Source organism: Daktulosphaira vitifoliae, unplaced genomic scaffold, assembly GCF_025091365.1.
Source record: "Daktulosphaira vitifoliae isolate Bord-2020 unplaced genomic scaffold, ASM2509136v1 Scaffold_1, whole genome shotgun sequence".
Classification (NCBI taxonomy): domain Eukaryota; kingdom Metazoa; phylum Arthropoda; class Insecta; order Hemiptera; family Phylloxeridae; genus Daktulosphaira; species Daktulosphaira vitifoliae.
Genome location: NW_026099572.1, coordinates 10,092,595 through 10,113,356, shown reverse-complemented (window position 1 = coordinate 10,113,356; position 20,762 = coordinate 10,092,595). Strand labels below are relative to the sequence as shown.

At 29.4% G+C, this 20,762-nt stretch overlaps 3 protein-coding genes and 1 long non-coding RNA gene across 16 annotated transcripts in view; 1 reads left to right on the top strand and 3 right to left on the bottom strand.

The window, feature by feature from the left end:
* Positions 1-2,106, top strand: part of LOC126899701 (carbonic anhydrase 2-like) — a 9,657-nt gene extending 7,551 nt beyond the window's left edge. For 2 of the 4 annotated variants that reach the window (XM_050674835.1, XM_050674826.1), the window contains exons 5-6: positions 1,478-1,708; positions 1,795-2,106. In XM_050674835.1, coding sequence (XP_050530792.1) covers positions 1,478-1,708; positions 1,795-1,899 — 336 coding nt within the window. In that variant the 3' untranslated portion in view covers positions 1,900-2,106. The remainder of the gene's footprint in view (positions 1-1,477; positions 1,709-1,794) is intronic. The other 2 variants (XM_050674818.1, XM_050674811.1) reach the window with 2 other exon arrangements.
* A 1,605-nt stretch (positions 2,107-3,711) lies between these two features.
* Positions 3,712-5,733, bottom strand: LOC126899694 (guanine nucleotide-binding protein subunit beta-like protein). Its single transcript, XM_050674806.1, has 6 exons — positions 5,509-5,733; positions 5,192-5,400; positions 4,913-5,023; positions 4,209-4,415; positions 4,003-4,143; positions 3,712-3,929 (listed from the first exon to the last, which is right to left on the bottom strand). The coding sequence occupies exons 1-6, from the start codon at positions 5,615-5,617 to the stop codon at positions 3,747-3,749; spliced, it is 960 nt and encodes a 319-aa protein (XP_050530763.1). The 5' UTR covers positions 5,618-5,733; the 3' UTR covers positions 3,712-3,746.
* Positions 5,734-7,510: 1,777 nt separating this feature from the next.
* LOC126899726 (uncharacterized) lies at positions 7,511-10,444 on the bottom strand. The gene is made up of 3 exons (XR_007702696.1): positions 9,560-10,444; positions 9,289-9,486; positions 7,511-8,003 (listed from the first exon to the last, which is right to left on the bottom strand). It is a non-coding gene; the product is annotated as an uncharacterized LOC126899726 (long non-coding RNA).
* Positions 10,445-11,865: 1,421 nt separating this feature from the next.
* LOC126899653 (uncharacterized) lies at positions 11,866-19,573 on the bottom strand. 10 transcript variants are annotated; one of them, XM_050674715.1, is made up of 14 exons: positions 19,337-19,573; positions 19,131-19,187; positions 18,991-19,030; positions 18,731-18,878; positions 14,566-14,691; positions 14,361-14,486; positions 14,115-14,249; positions 13,856-13,990; positions 13,597-13,731; positions 13,338-13,472; positions 13,079-13,213; positions 12,683-12,953; positions 12,252-12,434; positions 11,866-12,164 (listed from the first exon to the last, which is right to left on the bottom strand). In XM_050674715.1, exons 1-14 carry the CDS (start codon positions 19,368-19,370, stop codon positions 12,025-12,027), a joined length of 1,800 nt encoding a protein of 599 aa, XP_050530672.1. In that variant the 5' UTR covers positions 19,371-19,573; the 3' UTR covers positions 11,866-12,024. The 10 variants fall into 10 exon arrangements, with proteins under 10 accessions (XP_050530672.1, XP_050530681.1, XP_050530691.1 ...); XM_050674724.1 differs by lacking the exon at positions 14,115-14,249; XM_050674734.1 differs by lacking the exon at positions 13,079-13,213 and having other exon boundaries at positions 19,337-19,572.
* Positions 19,574-20,762: the final 1,189 nt, after the last annotated feature.

Here is a 20,762-nt window from a genome sequence, read left to right as displayed (position 1 = left end):
ATTTGTCTTCATGGTAAAAATGACTACCGTATTCAAAAATTTGCTATTTTTGTGTTAAAATTCTGGGTTTTGTATTTCATTTTATTTTAAAATACCTGACAAGGGGAGTATAGATTTTCATAAATATTATATAAATTAAAATTAATATATCATAGAAAGTTAAACTTATTTAAATTTGTTTGCTTCTTTTAAGTCGAGAAAAATAAGTTTGAAATTTGAACTAGCTTAAATAGCCTATTTTTTCATCCGACGGCATCGACGTACGGTTGCCGAGTTGGTAAAACTTATGTTTTATACGCTTGGGGTACGAGGTTTTTTTGTAACAATTTTTTGGTAACATGTTGCTATATAAATCATTTCTAAAAAAAATGATTGCTAGTTTCTCCTGAATTAATAATGGATTTTTACAATTATAATCAAATTTTTTAGTACGCAATTGAGTAGATCTTTTTAACAACTTTGTTTTGATTTAATGTTAAAGTAAATCATTAAAATTAATTAAGTTCTCAATATTTTAATTGTAGAATCTTTTCAAGCAACAAAAGTTACTAGGAAATTAACACTATTACTCCTATTTAAGTTATCTATTACCATAAAAATGCAAAAAAATATTGAGCTTTTCTGATAAATTTACAATAAATAGTAATTATAAAACTTTCTGACTGCAAATTGATCTTAACAATACAATTTATTTAATTGTCATAAAATAAACTTAACAATTGAGCTAAAAGTTATGGTAAAATAATTTTTTTTTTTTTGTTATAAACATTTACAACAATCAACTTTAAACGATTAAAAAAATAGGTTAAATATGCCATTTTCCTTATTTTTAACTTATTAATAATCAAAATCAGTATTAATTTAAAACAATTTTTTTTGTTCTTAATTATTTTTTTTTATATGTAAATACTATTTTTTAATAATATTAAAACTTAGAAGTGATAGAAAAAGTCTAATTGCACATTTAAAAACATCGCGAAAAGTTGATTTAGAATAGTATATTTTTGTTTCTGATGGAAGTTCCTTGTAGTCCAGTGTATAAAACTTATAACTTTGTTAATTGTTATAACTTTATCAAAAATGACCAAATCAGTATATTTTTTTTTATTTAGATGCATGTCTTTATCTATCATTTGGTTTTTTTTANTAAATGAAACACTATCTACAGATTTGCATCGAAGCGTTTCTTATGATAGTGATTTTAATCACTGTCAGATATCATCTATACTTGTCCCATCTATGCCTCGTCCACACTGTGCTACTGTTTTTTATTTTTGACTTAATGTTAAATGGATCACAATTACCCAAGTGTATTCATGATAAATTTTGATAATAATTAATTTTAATTCTCGAGGTTATTTAATACATTTTTTTTAACTGGGGATGATTTTTAGAGGAAAGATTAAATATAAATGATGAACAATCAATTGATAGTTAACATTGCATGTTTTTGTAACTACTGACTGTCTTTATGTAGATATCAGAAGAAGACGACGAAGAAATGACAAATTTTATCAACGATCTTCAATCTCTTATTGAGCCCGGCTCTAGCGTAATAAGATTAATAGGAGAAGAATTCTTTTGGTTAAAAAAGACAGCTGATCAGATCGACTATTTTGCATATCCTGGTTCATTAACTACGGAGCCTTACGCTGAAAGTGTCACGTGGATTGCATTCACAATACCATTTAAAATATCGAGAAAACAAGTAATTTTAAATAATTTTTCGTGCATAAACAATAAACTTATTTTTTGGTATACAAATTCATTTATTAATAATTTTGTTATTTTTAGTTGGCCAAATTCCGAAATTTGCGTTCTCATGATAGTGGTGTATTAATAAATAAAAATGATAGAGAATTACAAGAATTTAATAATCGGCCTATTGTTTATGTTTGAATTGAAGTATTATTATATAATTAAAATATTATTATGTTTATAAAGATAATTAATTTAATGAAAATTATGTAAATGCAGAGTATATATTCAATTTACAATGTAATAAAATGTTAAAAATAGACATATTGTGTAACTACAAATTGGAGGGTTGAAGTTTGTTAAATTCCATTGCAATTTGTACAGTTTAAACCAAGTATTTTTATTTCTAGGAATTTATAATTGATTGTGTTGCGTATATGAACTATTGTGATCAAATTAAATTGAAAATTTTTAATTTAAACTTCCCAAGTTTTTCCAAACAGTAAAGTTGTTTCTGTACATCTTTGCTAAATTTTGTCAAATTGCGGTATTTTCAAATGCATATAAAAATAATTTGGATATGATATTAAAGTTAACGCTATGTTTTAGCTTCGATACGAAGCAGACAAGGTATTAATTTTACTATGTGTTTTTTTTTATTTTGTGTCTGTGAACGCTCAATCTCAGCTCTCTACAAACGGATTTCTTTCAATGATACGTCAAAAGATCACAAATCGTATCTAGTCGAAGACATTACCCTCAAAAATTGAAAAAAGTCCCTCGTTCCTCGTAAACAGGGGAAATCCCCCAAAAAAAATAAAAATTTAAAAATCGCTAGTTTTCGAAAATTTTTTTACCAGCCCATAGGAAGGGATCCAAAATGACAACTTTTTCAAGTTAACTTTACAAAATGTTCGGGAAGGGCTGACACTTTAATATATACATTAAATTAAAACTTATGTAATTTACTTTATTTTGAAAAAAAAAACCTAACCTCTGGACTTGTTTTCGTGGTGAAAACGGACATCAAAATTAAAGAAAAACGTACGATTTCCATGAAAAAATTCTCGATTTTATATTTATATTGCTATAATTTTTGGAAAAATGTATAAATAAAAGTAATTGAAAATTTATTCTAACTTAATAAGAATTAAGAAAAAAATCCTTGTCATACACGGGTTGAAACCTTGTACCCTAAGAGCGTTCGACACAAGTGTTACTGACTTGGCAACCGTACGTCGCTAACGTTAGTTCAAAAAAAAAACTATTTAAGCTATATCAAATTTCAAAGTTATTTTTCTAGACTTCATAAAAGCAAAAAAATTTAAATAAGTTTGACTTTCTATGCTATATCAATTTTATTTATATAATATTTATGAAAATCTGTGTACTCCCCTTGTCAGGTATTTTAAAATAAAATAAAATACAAAACCCAGAATTTTAACACAAAAATAGCACATTTTTGAATAGGGAAGTCATTTTCACCATGAAGACAAATCCAGAGATCAAATTAAAATATATTATATAAGTTTTAATTTAATGTGTCAGTCTTTTCGGAACATTTTTGAAAGTTAACTTGAAAAAGTTGCCACTTTGAATCCCTTCCTGTGGTCTGGTAAAAAAAACTTAAAAAATTTCGAAAACTGTAAAATATTTTCTCAAAATAGTATGTTAAAGTGATATTTTTAATAATTTGGACTAAATTGCAAATTTCTACTTAACATCAAAAAATTATTTGAAAAGATACTTATTATCTGATAATCTATTTATACTTCATGTATTTAATCATAACTACCTTGTTTTTAATTAAAATTTACAAGGGCAATATAGTGCAATGAGCTACTTGACTCAAAGTTGATTTTGACATTATCATCTTAATAAGACTCCTTCATATAAAATTTAAGATTTTGTGTTTCTGAGCTACACACAACTTTACAATAAATTTGATTTAGTAACATTTAATTTTAATGTTTTTGGTACAAAAATAGGGTATTAAAAAATAAAGCTTAGCAATTGTCAGTTATTATTTTATTAAAAAAATTAAAACATTAACGTGCACTAACAGACACTTGCCAAACTCTAATATTATTATCAGAATATCCAGCAAACAATGTTTGTCCATCAGTTGACCATGCCAGTGAAAGGCATCTTGGAGGTTCAGTATTACTGTTTTGTGATTGAGACACAACTTCTGGACGTAGTTCTTCAACCATTTCTTTGCTTTCCAAGTCCTTAATATTTTTTAAATAAATTCAATGATTAATTATTTTGATAAAAAACATAAATTGTTGTTAGAAATATTACCCAAATTTTTATAGATGGTCCAAATGCAGCACACAACCAATAACGGTTGGGACTGAAACACAAAGCTTCAATGATATCATTATGGTCAAGTGTATGCAAATGTTTTCCATCATTCAAATCCCATAACATGGCTTTACAGTCCTATTGTTGAAATGTTTAACATGTAAATTGCAAACAAATAAAAATTATTAAAATTTTGGGATTACCTTTCCTCCTGAAGCACATAATGAACCATCTGGAGAAACTGTCACTGTATTTAAATAACCAGTATGTCCATAATGATTGGTCTTGATTCTACAATTTGTTAAGTTCCATACTTTGACTACTTTATCCCAGCCAGCACTAACAATAATAGGATTGTGAATATTTGGAGAAAAACGTACACATGACACCCAATCACTATGACCATCATCCTGTAAAAAAAAAAAAACACTTAATAAAAACACAAAACAGTGATAAATTTTCTTCTTTTTCCTCGCCTTTATCCCAACTAACTACTTAGTGCCAGTCACCCTTATCCTAAATTTTCATTTGGCACTATCTCTCACATCAATTGTCCTCATATTGCATTCAATAACATCCCTTTATTTTTTTTTTTGGTCTACTTTCAACATTCATTTCCATAAACAGTTATTTTCAGCTTTCAATTCTTTTCACCTTATAATATGACCAAACCATTTAAGTCTATTTTCTCTTATCTTATCCATGATTGACACTACACCTATATTCCCTCTTAAATGTAAGAAACAAAACAGTAATAAAATAACAATATAATTTCACTAAGACAATAGTTAAACTTATCTATTAGGCTTATAAAGTATTCAGAAAATTAAAAAAAAACTCATATTTCATACTATATGTAAAAATTAAAAAATTTTAAATACTAGATTTAATAAAAATACTTAATTACCTGAATAGTATATTTGCATTCAGCTAATGTGTTCCATAACTTGATAGTTTTGTCACGACTTCCAGAGACAATTTGACGATTATCAGCCGAAAAAGCAACACTCAATACGTCCTAAAAATAATTATTATGGGATATTTAAGTATTTCAATTAAATATTTTAAACTATAGCATTTAAGAAGCATATACCAACCTGTATACTTTTAAAAGTACTTACCAAGTAGTAAAGCTTCTAAATATATAAAAAAAAAAAAGAAAAAAAAAGCTTGAGATTAAATAAACCTTGGTATGATCTTCAAAACGACGAGTGGTGCGTCCAGCAGCTAAATCCCATAATCGCAAAGTTTTGTCCCATGAACCAGACAAAGCATAATTACCATCAGAAGAAAGAACAACGTCGCTAACAAAGTGAGAATGACCATATAAACGTTTTTTGGGGATACCATAATTAAGTTCATCACGAGTTAAATCCCATACAATCAATGTTTTGTCTATAAAACATTAAATTCTATCAGTAAAGTAACATAATATCTTAAAGATAAAATCAAAATATTATAAAATGATTATTTTATAAAAAAAAAATGTGGTTCTAAATTTACCTCTTGAACAAGACAAAATCATGTCGGTATGGATGGGATTTGTAGCGATTTGTGTAACCCATCCATTGTGACCACGTAGAGTACCTCGCAATTGCATAGTTTCAGCCATTTTCAAAATTTAATTGAGAAATGTTTCTAAATAAAATTTAAATGAAGTTCAGAAAACCACGCGTGAAAGACCTAGACCGAAAAGAGCAAAGTGAACATGATATGTGTTGATTTTGAATACGCGAATAATGTAACTATAAGTGAGGTTAGTTTATAATACCGACGTTGCTACATTAGCTATTACCGTGGTAACTTCAAATCTATTATATTCAAGACATCTGATTTGCAGGCGGAAAACTTTTTAACGTCCATTAAAAAAGAAATTCTTTTTAATCGACGTTATAGTATACTTGTCCATGATCGACGTTAAAAAATTATAGTAGATAATTGTTTTAAAAATTTACTAATAATCTTAAAACTTATGGTTTGTATGGTTTTTAATTATAAATACTATAAACAATTAAGGCATTATTAATAAGTTTATTTACTTGATTTTATAATTATTAAATGCTATTACCGATTAGATGTTAACTGTTCAAATAACACTTCAACTTTTATGATAGTTTAAAGATGCTAAAATAAAATTATTGTTTACTAATTTTTTGATACATTTAAACAGCTAATATTCTTAATAAATCAATTAAAATGAAAAAATTGTAGGACATTAATATATTTTTAATTATTGTTTTCTATTTTTCAAAAATTGAAAAAGTAATTCTAGTTGAAGTGCAAATTATTGAAAGTGGTTATTTACTGAAAACCATATTATGCCTATTACCATTTTTATCAACTATTATTGATTATTTAAAAATAAAAAATACTTAACTCTAAGACAACAAAAATATTCTTAGTGACGGTTTTTCATTATTCTAAAAAGTTGATTGTTTTTCAAGTTAAAGTAATATTTATTTGGGTAAAAAATTATTCAGTTTCTAATATTCAAAATTATGATATATTATATCTTTTAACGTATTAACGTTGCTTTTGAGTATTCCGATGTATAACAATTGTTCTCTAAAAGACTAATTGGGGAACAAATATAGAACAGATTAAAACAATAAATTTATAAAATTAACTAAATTATGTATCGGTCAAAATGTTTATTAGTTTCAAAATAAATTTTATGGACCAATAGTGATAATAATAGTAATAGGAAATTTGTCATTTAAAATTATCATTTTTAGTAAAATTTTGTATGAATAAATTCATAATAAATTTAAAAAAAACTAGCACAGTGGTGACGTGGCATTATTAGCATAAGAGTGGATGATATCTAATCATTGATCAATATCTCTACCATAAAAACGTTTCGATGCGAATCTGTTTAATTTCCGTTTGGGAATGACGAATACAAAATATTTGAGTTTTTATATTGAAATAATTTGTACATTTTTATTGCTATAAAAAAATAAATAGTTCGAGAACTATTCAAAAGAGATGGTTTCTCTATTATAATTTAAAAATTTGATAAAAAATATCAGACATTTGGAGATATAAGTACAAGTTTTATTAAAAAATGTATTAAGAGTTGATAATTTATTATTTAACATTTAATTAATTGAAAAATAAAAATATTAATAATTATTTTATTGGTTTATTTTCGTTACATATTTTTCTTAATTTAATAAGCATGAAGTATTGATAATAATCATTATCTTCTATAATCATCTAATATGGGTACCTTATTAGGGTGTCAATTTTAATTTTTCATATGGAAATGTATATAATTAACTAGCTTATTTATAAGATGATCTAATTAACACTTTAATCCTATAAGGAGGGGTGAGACTGAGAATTTCTAGTGATAAAAATAGCTGTACCCAGTCATAAATTTAAATTGATAATAATTTCTGAATTATACAAGTTATTATTGAAAAATCATTTTTTATTCTATATATTTTTAGAAAGATTAACAATTTTTAATTTTAGAAAATTTGAGTAACTTACATAGACATAGTAACATTAAAAACTCCAATTTAATAAAAAAAAATGAGCAAGAAAATCAGTTGAATTTGTTTATTTTAGAGAGTAATTATTTCAATCTTTGTGATTTAACAACTTCTAATTAGTGACATTGTAATATTGACTCAGTTTTAAACTTCTATTCCTGTAATTTCATTATATTATACATTACCATTTCATTTTAATCTATTATGGGTATTAATTATTAGTGGCCCCAGAACCGGGGATCATTAAAATAAACATAAATTAGTCAATCAGAATGAATTCAAATAAATTCACTCAAAATTAATGTCCTTGAATTTCTTTATTAAAAAATAATTAACAAATTAATGAATTATAAATATTCCACAATAATAATTATAATTTATAAATCAAATTTTAAAGTTTTTTTTTTTCATTTCCTCTGTTGCTGGCTTGTTTGAGCCACTGACCTAGGTGTGACTTATACTCTGTCTCAGTAATATTTTGTAAAATATAAACAAAATCTGAAAAATTAATTAATTAAATTATAGTTATTATTATTAGTATAAATATAACACAGGTAGCTGATAAGGCTATAACCCTCCCCAACATTAACCATACTATACACAATATTTATAATAAACAGGGTAACACTAACAATAAGGCTTTAGGTTATGGGAAAAAAATGAGATCCTAGAAATTTAGTTTCCAATTAAATAAAACTGTGTACCCTACTAAGAATTAAAAAAAAAAATTTATACTTGAATACATTGGTGAAAGCATACATTATTTATGTAGGGGTCTGTGATTTCATCAATCTCTTTCATTGTTTTTATTATTATTTGTTTAACAAATGGAATTTTGAAGCTAATAGGGGTGGAATGTTAATTTTTACCATAGAACAAAAGTTTTTTAATTTCAAAATTTGATAGCGTGGATAACATAATTAGTGTAATTATATAGTGTATTACTAGTAGGGCTCAATGTACTTAAAAATGTTGAGCAACCAGTAGACATTTTTTTTAAAAACTAATTTTCACAAAATTTTTATATTAATGTATATAATAAAATTAAAAGGTTTCTCATTTAAATTTCGATGATCTACATTTTTGATCCACCCTATTAGTTAATTAAAGTAATTGGTGAGGGAACAGTAGTATGATAAAAAAATTGTAGCAGGAAGGTTTGAACATAGGTATACTAAGTTTTAAGAAAATTATAAGTATTTTAATACAATAAAATTTAGGGTTTGGAATAAATCAATTTAGCTCCTCAAATTTTTTCATAAATGTCAGAATTTTCCCAATTTATGGCAACGCTATCCTAGATGAGATTAATATTTATGTGCTTATTCAGAGTGGGATATTCGTGTCCTACTAGAAACTGTCATCCTTAATAACTTTTGATCCAGAAAATATTTTGGTACTTTTTTTTAATATTACATTTTATGGTTTTGAACTACGTTAAAAGCACATTACTTGTTTTTAAAAATATATATATTTTATTTTTTCCTATTGCTACCTGATTCCAACAAAAATATGTTTTTTTCTTCAAAAATTACCTAATAGCCTTTTTTTTGCCCTTTTATTACAAAAGAAAAATTGATGGGCTGATAACAAATTTATGATTAGTACTTATTAAGAAAAATGCATAGTAGTAATGAAATAATATGGCACTAGTGGGTTTAGCTTGTACTAGTGTATTTGTATTTCCTCGTGATAAATACCCACTTTATGCATTGTAACATTGGTTATATTTGGTGGATTAAAAATTATTAAGGATATTGTCTTTAATTGGATATAATAGTACCTTATTCAACAAAATAATTGTATGCATTTTGTAGGACGGAGATTTCTTTCCATTAATGAACTTTTCGGTAAAGCTAATGACATCAATATTTCATCATTCAATGTTGGGGTATATAAATGCAGAAGTTTAGGACAACTAGAACTCTTTACTTTTAATCATGAAAGCGGTTTTAATAAAGCCTGTATAGTACCAAATCCACTACACAATGATGAATAGTTTTTAAAATATTGCATACATGAAATACTTAGCAATATGAATAAAACATTTTTACCTGTTAACATAATCCTTAGTTGTAATATAAACTTCAAGATATCATTTACATTTTTAATATTTATCTATCATAATTTACAGAATATGAGAAAATGGAATTAAGTTTGACGAATTACTTATAATTTATCTGTAATAGTTTATATTAATTAGTAAATTCTAGCGACGATTACTCTACGTATAAAAAATTAAGCAAAATATTCGAAGTGGATAAAAATATTGTGATTTATCGTCGAGTATGAATTATTATTGATAAACGGTAATGATAAAAGTAAATTGTAATAAATACACGACCTTTATACCAAGGTAAATTACGCTAAGGTTACAATAGCTAGTTTAGAGTTTACCACCTAGGGAAACATCTTTGCTACGACGGATTTAACTCCGACATTACAATAAAAAATAAGACGTTAAAAACTCCAACATTATCCATAGATGGATAGTTCGATTATGTATCGAAAGTTATGTTATATTTCGATTGTATTATTAGTAATTAAAGCGCATTTATCGTATATGTTACATATCACTAAAGCTTAAAGAAAATATTTTGAATTTGGCCATTAAATTAGATATTTAAGTCACAGCTATTATGTTATGTATAAAGTATTTTTGAAGTAATGCTTAAAAACTATACGATGGATAAATTTTTATTTTTACTATAGTAATTTAAAGAGTTGTATATTTTTTTAGATATTATTTTAAAAAATAAATAATTTAAATAATAATATAAATAATTATTAAATTGAAGAAATAACTAAAAGATTTAAAAAGATTAGAAAAAAAGCTGTCGATTCTACTTCACTGATTTGACTTAGGTAAAGATGGGTGTCGTACATTGCTTGCATAGACCAAATCGTTTTCATATTGCCACTCTTTTGACAGTTTTGAGATTCCCAGGTGATTAGATCAAAGTCCAACTGGTCATGTTACTTGAGGCGAATTGTCACCAAGACAAATGAGTAATTCCTTGTTATCGTCACATTCAAAATAGATTTATAGAAGGGAATTTATTAGGATGTTCTGCTATCAAGATTCATTAGTAATGTAAGCCTTCATGATCACCATTTGCACTCGTTTATCGATTCAAAAAAAGGCTCGTACTTTCAAATATATCTGCAAATTGGGGAAAATAGGCGATTTTAATGTGGAAATCTTTATCGCTTCTCAAACGCACAAAATAAATTGTCTTTTATCGTGTATATAGGTTTTTTTCTATTATATTTAAAATAGAAGTGAAAAATTATTTGCTTAAGTATAGACAAATAATAATAATGGCAAAAAGCGCATTGTCGTCATTTTATTCGTCTCAACAGTATGTTTTTGTTTGACCCAACGAACATGTACTGAAAAATAATTTATTTTAACTCTCCCTCGATGTATAAGTTTTATATAATTTAAGTTTCAAAGAAATTTTTTTGGTGCAAAAACAATCTTATTGGTGATTGATTCGTTATACTTTGGCGGACTCGACTGAAAAAATCCTTTTCAAAAATTTATAAAATAATCTCAATAACTTATATTTATCACTCATCATTTTTTTGATATTAACCACAAAAATTTAAGGACGATGTATAAGTTAGGAAAAACTATTAAAACTATATCACAAATTATCTTTATATTCTTTAAATAAATATGATTTTTCTGAATTTTGGAGGGTCTAACTCTTATAAAAAAACTATGCCTGTATACGAAAGTAACAAGGGTATTCTCAGAAATTTGTCTTTGGAAAATATACATAAAATCACTATTTTTTAATTTAAGAACTTTATATTGTATAAGATAAGGGTAAGATTATTTTACTACTACCTATCATATTCTCAACTAAGTTCACTGAAGCTCAATCAATCAATAGAATTTAAATAATTATCTATTCTAATAAGTTTCAATACAGGCTATGAATAATAATTCTTAGTAATATAATTGCAATTAGTGTATTTAATGTGAGGTAATTAATTTAATAAAAAGGTAGTATTAACTAACTATACCACTATTAATAATATTTTAATTAGTTAGAAGGTAAAATTAATAAAGATATTCGTCATTAAATCTTAATATAGTTATAATATACAAAATATCAGTTGATCTTTTGTATTAATCTTATAACTCACATTGTAAAATAAATCACATCAATGAAAATTCATGGTAATTTTCGTTCATAAAATGTAAAGGTTCTATTAATGCAAACTGATAATTGATATTTCTTAACATAATTGTTAAATGAAGAACAATATGTTTATATAAACATAATTATATCAATATATTTTCAACTTTATTTAACAGATATATGATTAAATTTCATAAATAGTTTTTATTAATTGTTGTATAAGTTTTGGAATGAATTGTACATTACTAAACATGTAATAATGGATTAAGAAATTTTCTTTAAAAACGAGCTACTTGTAAATTATAAATTAGCAAGATAAATATGTTCATGTTAAATTGCCAACTGGTTGACACTAAAATTAATTTTTAATTTTTTAATAAGCTAGATATCTGGTCTGATTTAATTTCATAATAAGTCGGACCAAATCTTGAGAATATATTGCAATTAAAGACTTTATTAGACAGTTTCCTTAAAATTTTCTTTGAAAAACGTGAAAGTTTCAAATCTAAAAATAAAAGGTTAATTACATTTCATTGAATTATCACTTTAAATGTTAAATAAACAACCTCATGTTGTCATGATAAATAGTTACCTCTAAGAACGCATTTTACTACTAATGGTGCGTGTTGAATAAAAAATGGCTGTATTTTTCGTATGTTATTAACATTTACAGAAATGAAATCACCCCAATCTAGCAGTGATATAAAAAATGTCATTTTTCCATCTACATCTTCATTGATGGCCTTACAGATGCCTCTGTACCAATTACCGTCGTCTAAAATTAAGATAAAAGCAATTAGCAAAGTTTGTTGATAAATTTTATTTAAATTCACATATTTTCACTCGGAGTCGTAATTCATTTATTGAGTATTTTAAAGATATAACTAATTAATTGCTTAGTTATTAAATGAATCTGATGACTTGAGTAATTTTGTTTATCTTTAAAATTACAAATCTCGACTGAAATACTTAACTATTAATTACTTTTACAAGTTAATTAAGTTAATAACTAAAGGTTATTACTATATTTAATAACGCACAGCTCCTCCAATTGGGGGGTGTAAGTTTTTTCCTTAGAGTAACTGTAAAAAACATTAATGCGTCTTTCAAGTGCCCTAATCGAATTTTCTTCGTTCACTTTCGCCAAAAAGATATAGTTTTTAGCAGTGTGCAACACTCTTAGACGATATACATAGTTTACATTCAAGTGAAACTTTGCCATATCTTTCATCATGAACCGTCTTTCATCTTTTTTTACCTGAGTTAACTGACATTGCTTTATTGTTCCATTGTCCTAACACACAAAAATATATAATAGCTATTTGAAATAGATTATATTTATATAATTAAAAATGTATATTTTATATGAATTAACAATAAAATATTTCGGAGAAATTGTAAACATAAATTGACACTCACATTTTCAGTGGACACAAGAGGAGAATTTTCACTATTCGTCAAAGTCAAAGGTAAATCAATGGCATCAGAAGTGTCAGCATCGTCATGTACTGAAACTATGACATTTTGTGACTCATTTTTATATAAACCATTGTCCTGAACACAAAAATATATAATAGCTATTTGAAATAGATTATATTTATATAATTAAAAATGTATATTTTATATGAATTAACAATAAAATATTTCGGAGAAATTGTAAACATAAATTGACACTCACATTTTCAGTGGACACAAGAGGAGAATTTTCACTATTCGTCAAAGTCAAAGGTAAATCAATGGCATCAGAAGTGTCAGCATCGTCATGTACTGAAACTATGACATTTTGTGACTCATTTTTATATAAACCATTGTCCTGAACACAAAAATATATAATAGCTATTTGAAATAGATTATATTTATATAATTAAAAATGTATATTTTATATGAATTAACAATAAAATATTTCGGAGAAATTGTAAACATAAATTGACACTCACATTTTCAGTGGACACAAGAGGAGAATTTTCACTATTCGTCAAAGTCAAAGGTAAATCAATGGCATCAGAAGTGTCAGCATCGTCATGTACTGAAACTATGACATTTTGTGACTCATTTTTATATAAACCATTGTCCTGAACACAAAAATATATAATAGCTATTTGAAATAGATTATATTTATATAATTAAAAATGTATATTTTATATGAATTAACAATAAAATATTTCGGAGAAATTGTAAACATAAATTGACACTCACATTTTCAGTGGACACAAGAGGAGAATTTTCACTATTCGTCAAAGTCAAAGGTAAATCAATGGCATCAGAAGTGTCAGCATCGTCATGTACTGAAACTATGACATTTTGTGACTCATTTTTATATAAACCATTGTCCTGAACACAAAAATATATAATAGCTATTTGAAATAGATTATATTTATATAATTAAAAATGTATATTTTATATGAATTAACAATAAAATATTTCGGAGAAATTGTAAACATAAATTGACACTCACATTTTCAGTGGACACAAGAGGAGAATTTTCACTATTCGTCAAAGTCAAAGGTAAATCAATGGCATCAGAAGTGTCAGCATCGTCATGTACTGAAACTATGACATTTTGTGACTCATTTTTATATAAACCATTGTCCTGAACACAAAAATATATAATAGCTATTTGAAATAGATTATATTTATATAATTAAAAATGTATATTTTATATGAATTAACAATAAAATATTTCGGAAAAATTGGCACTCACATTTTCAGTGGCCAAAAAATGAGTATTTTCATTATTCAATACAGTCATATGTAAATTACTGGCATCATTAATGTCAGTAACGCCAAAAACTTCATTTTCCGAAGCTATGACATTTTGTTTTTCACCCTTAGTATACAACATAGTTATACTTTAATATAAAAAATTGACACTAATAATTAAATTGTAAACATAAATCGATACTCACATTTTTATTGGGCACAAAAAGAGTACTTTGATCATTCGATTCAATCAAAGGTAAATCATTGGGATTATTAATGTCAACATCGTCAAAAACTTGATTTATCGGAGCTATGGCATTTTGTTGCTCATCCTGAGTATAAAACACAATTTTATTTTTTTCAACTGATAGAGGTTAATGGACGAGTATTAGCATATACTCCCGTATTGCTTGTTGTGGCCCTTCCTGGAGTAGGCTGGTGGGGTAAATGCTGTGCCGCCACATTACCCTGCAGATCTTGGTGGCGGCAGTTAGCGCTTACGAATTAGAGGGGAAGGTACGGAGAAGAGCGTTTAGCGCATTCTGCATTTTCCGCCTTACTTCCTCGCGACCTACCCGAATATCCCGTTTTTGGTGGGCCACGGGGTTGCGTAACACCTGGAGAAGGGAGCGCGGGCGGCATCATCCGACGAACGTAACACGCGTGGGAGCGGATCCGCCGGTAACCACGGGGCCCGGTGTGTTTGTTGTGGTGTCGTTGTTCATGCTGAAAAGTAACAAAAAAGAATATCAAATTTTATTAGTCATATATCTATCCGACAGGTCTATATGGATACTGTTACGTGAGCAGAGGACATAATTAATTACATCACATACATAAATCTTCACGCATGAGAAGGAAGAAAATTAAAAGAAACGAAAAAAAAGAAAACATTTTCTATTATTTCGTTTTCATACATGAGACATGAATTTTCCTTGGTGGGGACTGGTCCGTTAAAAATACCCCTTTACCAAGGCGTTCGGCTAGTCTAACTGGGCCACACAACTCGGACGCAAAACTTATTGTTCGCGTTCGGTGCGCTTTGTAGTAAACAACAGTGTTATGTTTGTTTTGGGTGATTTGTTGTTCGCGCTCTATACGGCCGTCGTTAATAGCGGCGGGCGCTACCCGCTGAAGTAGCCAGTCACCCGGTTTCTTGCCGTCCCCGCATAGGACGAGTACGGACGGCGTGTATCCGGTCGTCTCGTTACGCCTATTGCGCAGTGCGGCGAACAACAAGGGTGGTAAATTTGTGTCCCAAGATGTGTGACTCGACTCCGTTAATAGAGCGCCAAGTCCTTTTTTTAGCTATTGGTTTTGGCGTTTCACTGGGTCAGCACGTGAGTGGTATTTCGGGGTAATTTCTGCCCCCGCCGATTTTACGTCTACAATCGTTTACGTTTTAGGCGCCCCTATGGGGTACGTTTCGGTCCTAAGAATTTTAGTAAATCCCTTACATTATTTGGGACTAGAATATCGCGTAAGGACTGTAATACGTCCGGTTCTTTGTCTATTCCTAGTCAATGTACCCGGTGCCCTAAAAAATAACCTTCAGAGAACCCGGTTTTACACATTTTAGCGCGACTTGTTAGGCCGTGACGCGTTAAACGTTCTAGAACTTTACTAAGTTAGTCTAAGCGTGTTTCGAAAACATTTAAATATCGTCTAGATAAGCCTGAACAAAGTCATCACTTGATACCCTAAGTATATCGTTCATTAAACGTACGCACACGAAACTAAAATGTTTTTTGTTCTGAACGCGGTGTATTCGTTTTGTTGTAATGAGTGTTGCCAGTAACCCGAGTGTCGTGAAAACTTTCGCCCCTCTTTTGCTTCTGACCATTTAATTTAAATTAGGCGTAGGGTACGCGTCTGATACGGTCACCTCGTTAAGTCGCCGATAATCGACACACAAGCGGCAGGAGCCGTCTTTTTTCTCAGTCAGCACGATTGGTGCTGACCAAGGGGAGGTGCTGGGTTCTTAGAGATTCCATGTCGCCTATTGTTGTTAATGTAGCGGGTATGGCTTTTGTGCGATTGGCGACGGGTCTTTTAGAACGATGTTGTGTTCAATAAGCTTTGTGCGTCCCATCGTATCGTTAAAAACCGCAGAATAATTTTTTATCGTACGTGTTAGTATTGCGCGCGCGTGTGAGTCGCCTGGTATATCTAGTGAGATAGATTGACGTCAGGTAACGCGTGCCGATCACTCGCTCTCCAATAAGCTATAGTACGCCTCATCTTGTCCAGGTGAACTGTACATGCAAGAGACCTCCTGCTCTGTTGAAAAGTCGTGTCCCACGAATGACAGTACGAATTATCTGAGATGACGGCCGTGAGTTTTACTTTTAGGTCTACGATGGTCTCGGTAAAGGTAACTGTGCCGGCCGCGTCTGTTGTGTGACCGTCAGTTTATCATACGGGAGGGCGTTTGTCCGCTGTGCACAATTCCAAATTTGTGGACTATTGCTGGAGTAGTGTACAATTTCTGCACTTATGATTCTAGTAAGTCCGTCACGAAGCCGTTGTCAAATTCCAGCTTCACAACGGGAGTAGTAATTTTACGCGGTCGTGTTTGTGCGGCACCACCAAAGTCTAATTTATTGCTAACTGAATTGCAATTCATTAGTATACGGTTAACCAGTTAATATTTACTTTTGATTGTGCAAACGAGTGTAGAATAGTCAATTATTACGCAAGATAACAGGATGGACATGTAATAGAATAGTATATTTCAGGACAATCAATAGTGTTATTAATTAAGTCATGAATCCACCAGGTATCAGCCATACGGTGACGGTTAACAAGAGAAGGATCAATAGTAGAATCTACTATTTCGCGCAATGGATAGTGTCTATATGACCGGGTGGGAAATTCACTGCTGTCACCAGAGAACTAAAAGTTCATAGTAGTGTGAGCAAGGCGAAAAAAAATTCGCTGTCTCTTATAGAAAAAAAAAATTCAAAAATATTGGAAATAATGTGAAATGTCAGCTGTGTTTTCTTACCTTATTGGTGTCATTCGGTCGAGATGGAAGCCGGGGAGTCAGTTGATGGAAGTTAATGAACGCGCGNCGTGTGAGTCGCCTGGTATATCTAGTGAGATAGATTGACGTCAGGTAACGCGTGCCGATCACTCGCTCTCCAATAAGCTATAGTACGCCTCATCTTGTCCAGGTGAACTGTACATGCAAGAGACCTCCTGCTCTGTTGAAAAGTCGTGTCCCACGAATGACAGTACGAATTATCTGAGATGACGGCCATGAATTTTACTTTTAGGTTTGCGATGGTCTCGGTAAAGGTAACTGTGCCGGCCGCGTCTGTTGTGTGACCGTCAGTTTATCATACGGGGGGGCGTTTGTCCGCTGTGCACAATTCCAAATTTGTGGACTATTGCCGGAGTAGTGTACAATTTCTGCACTTATGATTCTAGTAAGTCCGTCACGAAGCCGTTGTCAAATTCCAGCTTCACAACGGGAGTAGTAATTTTACGCGGTCGTGTTTGTGCGGCACCACCAAAGTCTAATTTATTGCTAACTGAATTGCAATTCATTAGTATACGGTTAACCAGTTAATATTTACTTTTGATTGTGCAAACGAGTGTAGAATAGTCAATTATTACGCAAGATAACAGGATGGACATGTAATAGAATAGTATATTTCAGGACAATCAATAGTGTTATTAATTAAGTCATGAATCCACCAGGTATCAGCCATACGGTGACGGTTAACAAGAGAAGGATCAATAGTAGAATCTACTATTTCGCGCAATGGATAGTGTCTATATGACCGTGTGGGAAATTCACTGCTGTCACCAGAGAATTAAAAGTTCATAGTAGTGTGGGCAAGGCGAAGAAAAATTCGCTGTCTCTTATAGAAAAAAAATATTCAAAAATAATGGAAATAATGTGAAATGTCAGCTGTGTTTTCTTACCTTATTGGTGTCATTCGGTCGAGATGGAAGCCGAGGAGTCAGTTGATAGAAGTTAATGAACGCGCGGTCATATAAAAATTAGGCGATACTAAGTTGTATTAGAGGTGTTGTAGAGCCGTTTATTTTTCAAAAAAAAAATAAATTGGTGGTACGTTGCGGTACCGGTGCATAAAANAAAAAAAAAAAAATTGGTGGTACGTTGCAGTACATAAAAATCGTGTGTCACGAAATTGACCGATAAACGTATTATTGCGGTGGGTATTCGACGGAAGCAGTTTTTTGGACTCAACACCACGACGATAACACGTATGCGGAACGGTCAAGTTAACACGTGACACCACTGAGTGTAACACAGGTGACAACACCGTGACCGTGTCACAACAAAAACAGACAATACTAAATAAGTTGTATGCAAAAAATGCTCATGTAAATTTATACTTGATCTCTTGCATTTTGATGTTCATTGGACTCTTCTATTGTTTCGATATCTGTGTCCACTTCATATTCAATGCAGGTAATATTGTTATCAAAATGAACGTGGCGGTCTAGATGTTTAATCAGCCTATTTGTGTTGTCTAATGCAAACCTATTTATAATTTATTAATTTATTACTCTACAAAAAAAGANATATTAATTTATTACTCTAAAAAAAAAGATCTAAATTTGTTATGAATTTTAAAGTAATTTGTTCTATTTACCATGTAACAACTTGGATAGCATAAAGAATGCATTCTAGAACTGAAAAAATAAAATTATTGTTTTATATAAATATATGATTAAACAATATTTAAAACTATTATTGAATTATTATTAATTTATCGAATGTTATTATACTCACGGTGAAGAAGCTTAATAATGGTCGGCTTACTATTGATCCATAAACATTTCAGTGTAGCTGTAAAATAATATTATTAATTAGTAAATATCATCATAATGATTAATTTTCTTTTATTAGTTTTGTCGAACGAAAAGAAATTTTAATGTACTAATCTGTTGTTTTAGGTCATATAACAATATAATAGCTAATTATGTAAAGTTACTTACCTGATGAACGAACGGAATGAATTATTTTCATCATATTTTCAGTAAATCAGAATGAAACACTAGCACAATATTTCGTAAAAGAAAATATTTTCACTATAATTCTCTTATAAATATATTTTCTGCGTTGAGAGTATTATTTAAACAGAATGTCACTTTAATGATTAATCTCTTACAAATCAACTGTAATTTCTAGTTGGAGTATCCATTAACGACGGTCGAATTACATTTTTTTTGAACCAAACAATATTTTAATTAATATAAATTTAAATTGTGATATATTTTCTTTTTTAGTTATTCGTCCAAGTTACGCGAAGGTAAAACCTAATACGGTAAACGTTTCAATAGAATCGCTGTGGACCAAACATTTTTCTGGAGGGGGTTTCCGTTTAATAAATAAAGTTCAAAGAATGTTTCAGTGTGATATTTTGAAATTTATTAAAATATGGTTAATGCAGTTTTTTTAACTAGTCCCTCGCTCATAAAATTGTGATAATACCATATACGCATCATATTTCGACTTCACTAATTCACATGTTAATGAATTTTTATATTTTCTAATAGTTATAAATGCGTTACAGCTTTTATGGATTATTTAAAACTTAAAATGTATTAAATGCTCATTTTAATCTACTTATGATACTATAAACACAGGTTTTTGTAAAAATGAAATAAAATTTTATAATTGTAATCTCATATATCCTTAAAATAACATGGTCTACTTCTACCTCTTCTTCCTTCAACATTCATTTCTATAACTGTTCTTACAGCTTCTGATTCTTCTCTCCTCATAACATGACCAAACCATCTAAGTATTTATGTAGTATATATCTTAGTAATATATTTTCTCTCATCTTATCCACGATTGACGTTACACCCATTCTCCCTCTTATATGTTCGTTCCTTATCCTATCTTTTCTAGTCACTCCACTCATCTCTGCTACACTCGTTATATACTCTACTTTATTGTCGTCCGTGCCAACACTCTGAACCATACATCCATATCTGGTCTCACTACAGTCTTATAGAACTTACCTTTCAGCCTCATTAGAATTCTTTTATTGCATGATGCACCAGACGCTTCTATCCTTATTAAACCACCCGCACTGTGAAGTGTAAAACACTTCCTGTGACTTACATCCTCGTCAATACTACCGTCTTTTTGCATAACTGATCCTAAATACTTAAAACTCTCCTATTACGTCTTCGTTTATTGTCACTTCTCTCATAATTTCATTTACCTCGTGTTCTCCTCTGTCAAACTATACTCAATAAACTCTCTTTTACTCCTACTTATTCTTAAACCCTTTTCTTCAAGAGCTAATCTCCACACCTTTAGCCTTTGATTAATTTCCTCCCTATTTTCTCTTATTAACACTTTATCATCAGTGAAAAACATGCATTAAGACACTTCCTCTTGTATTTCTCT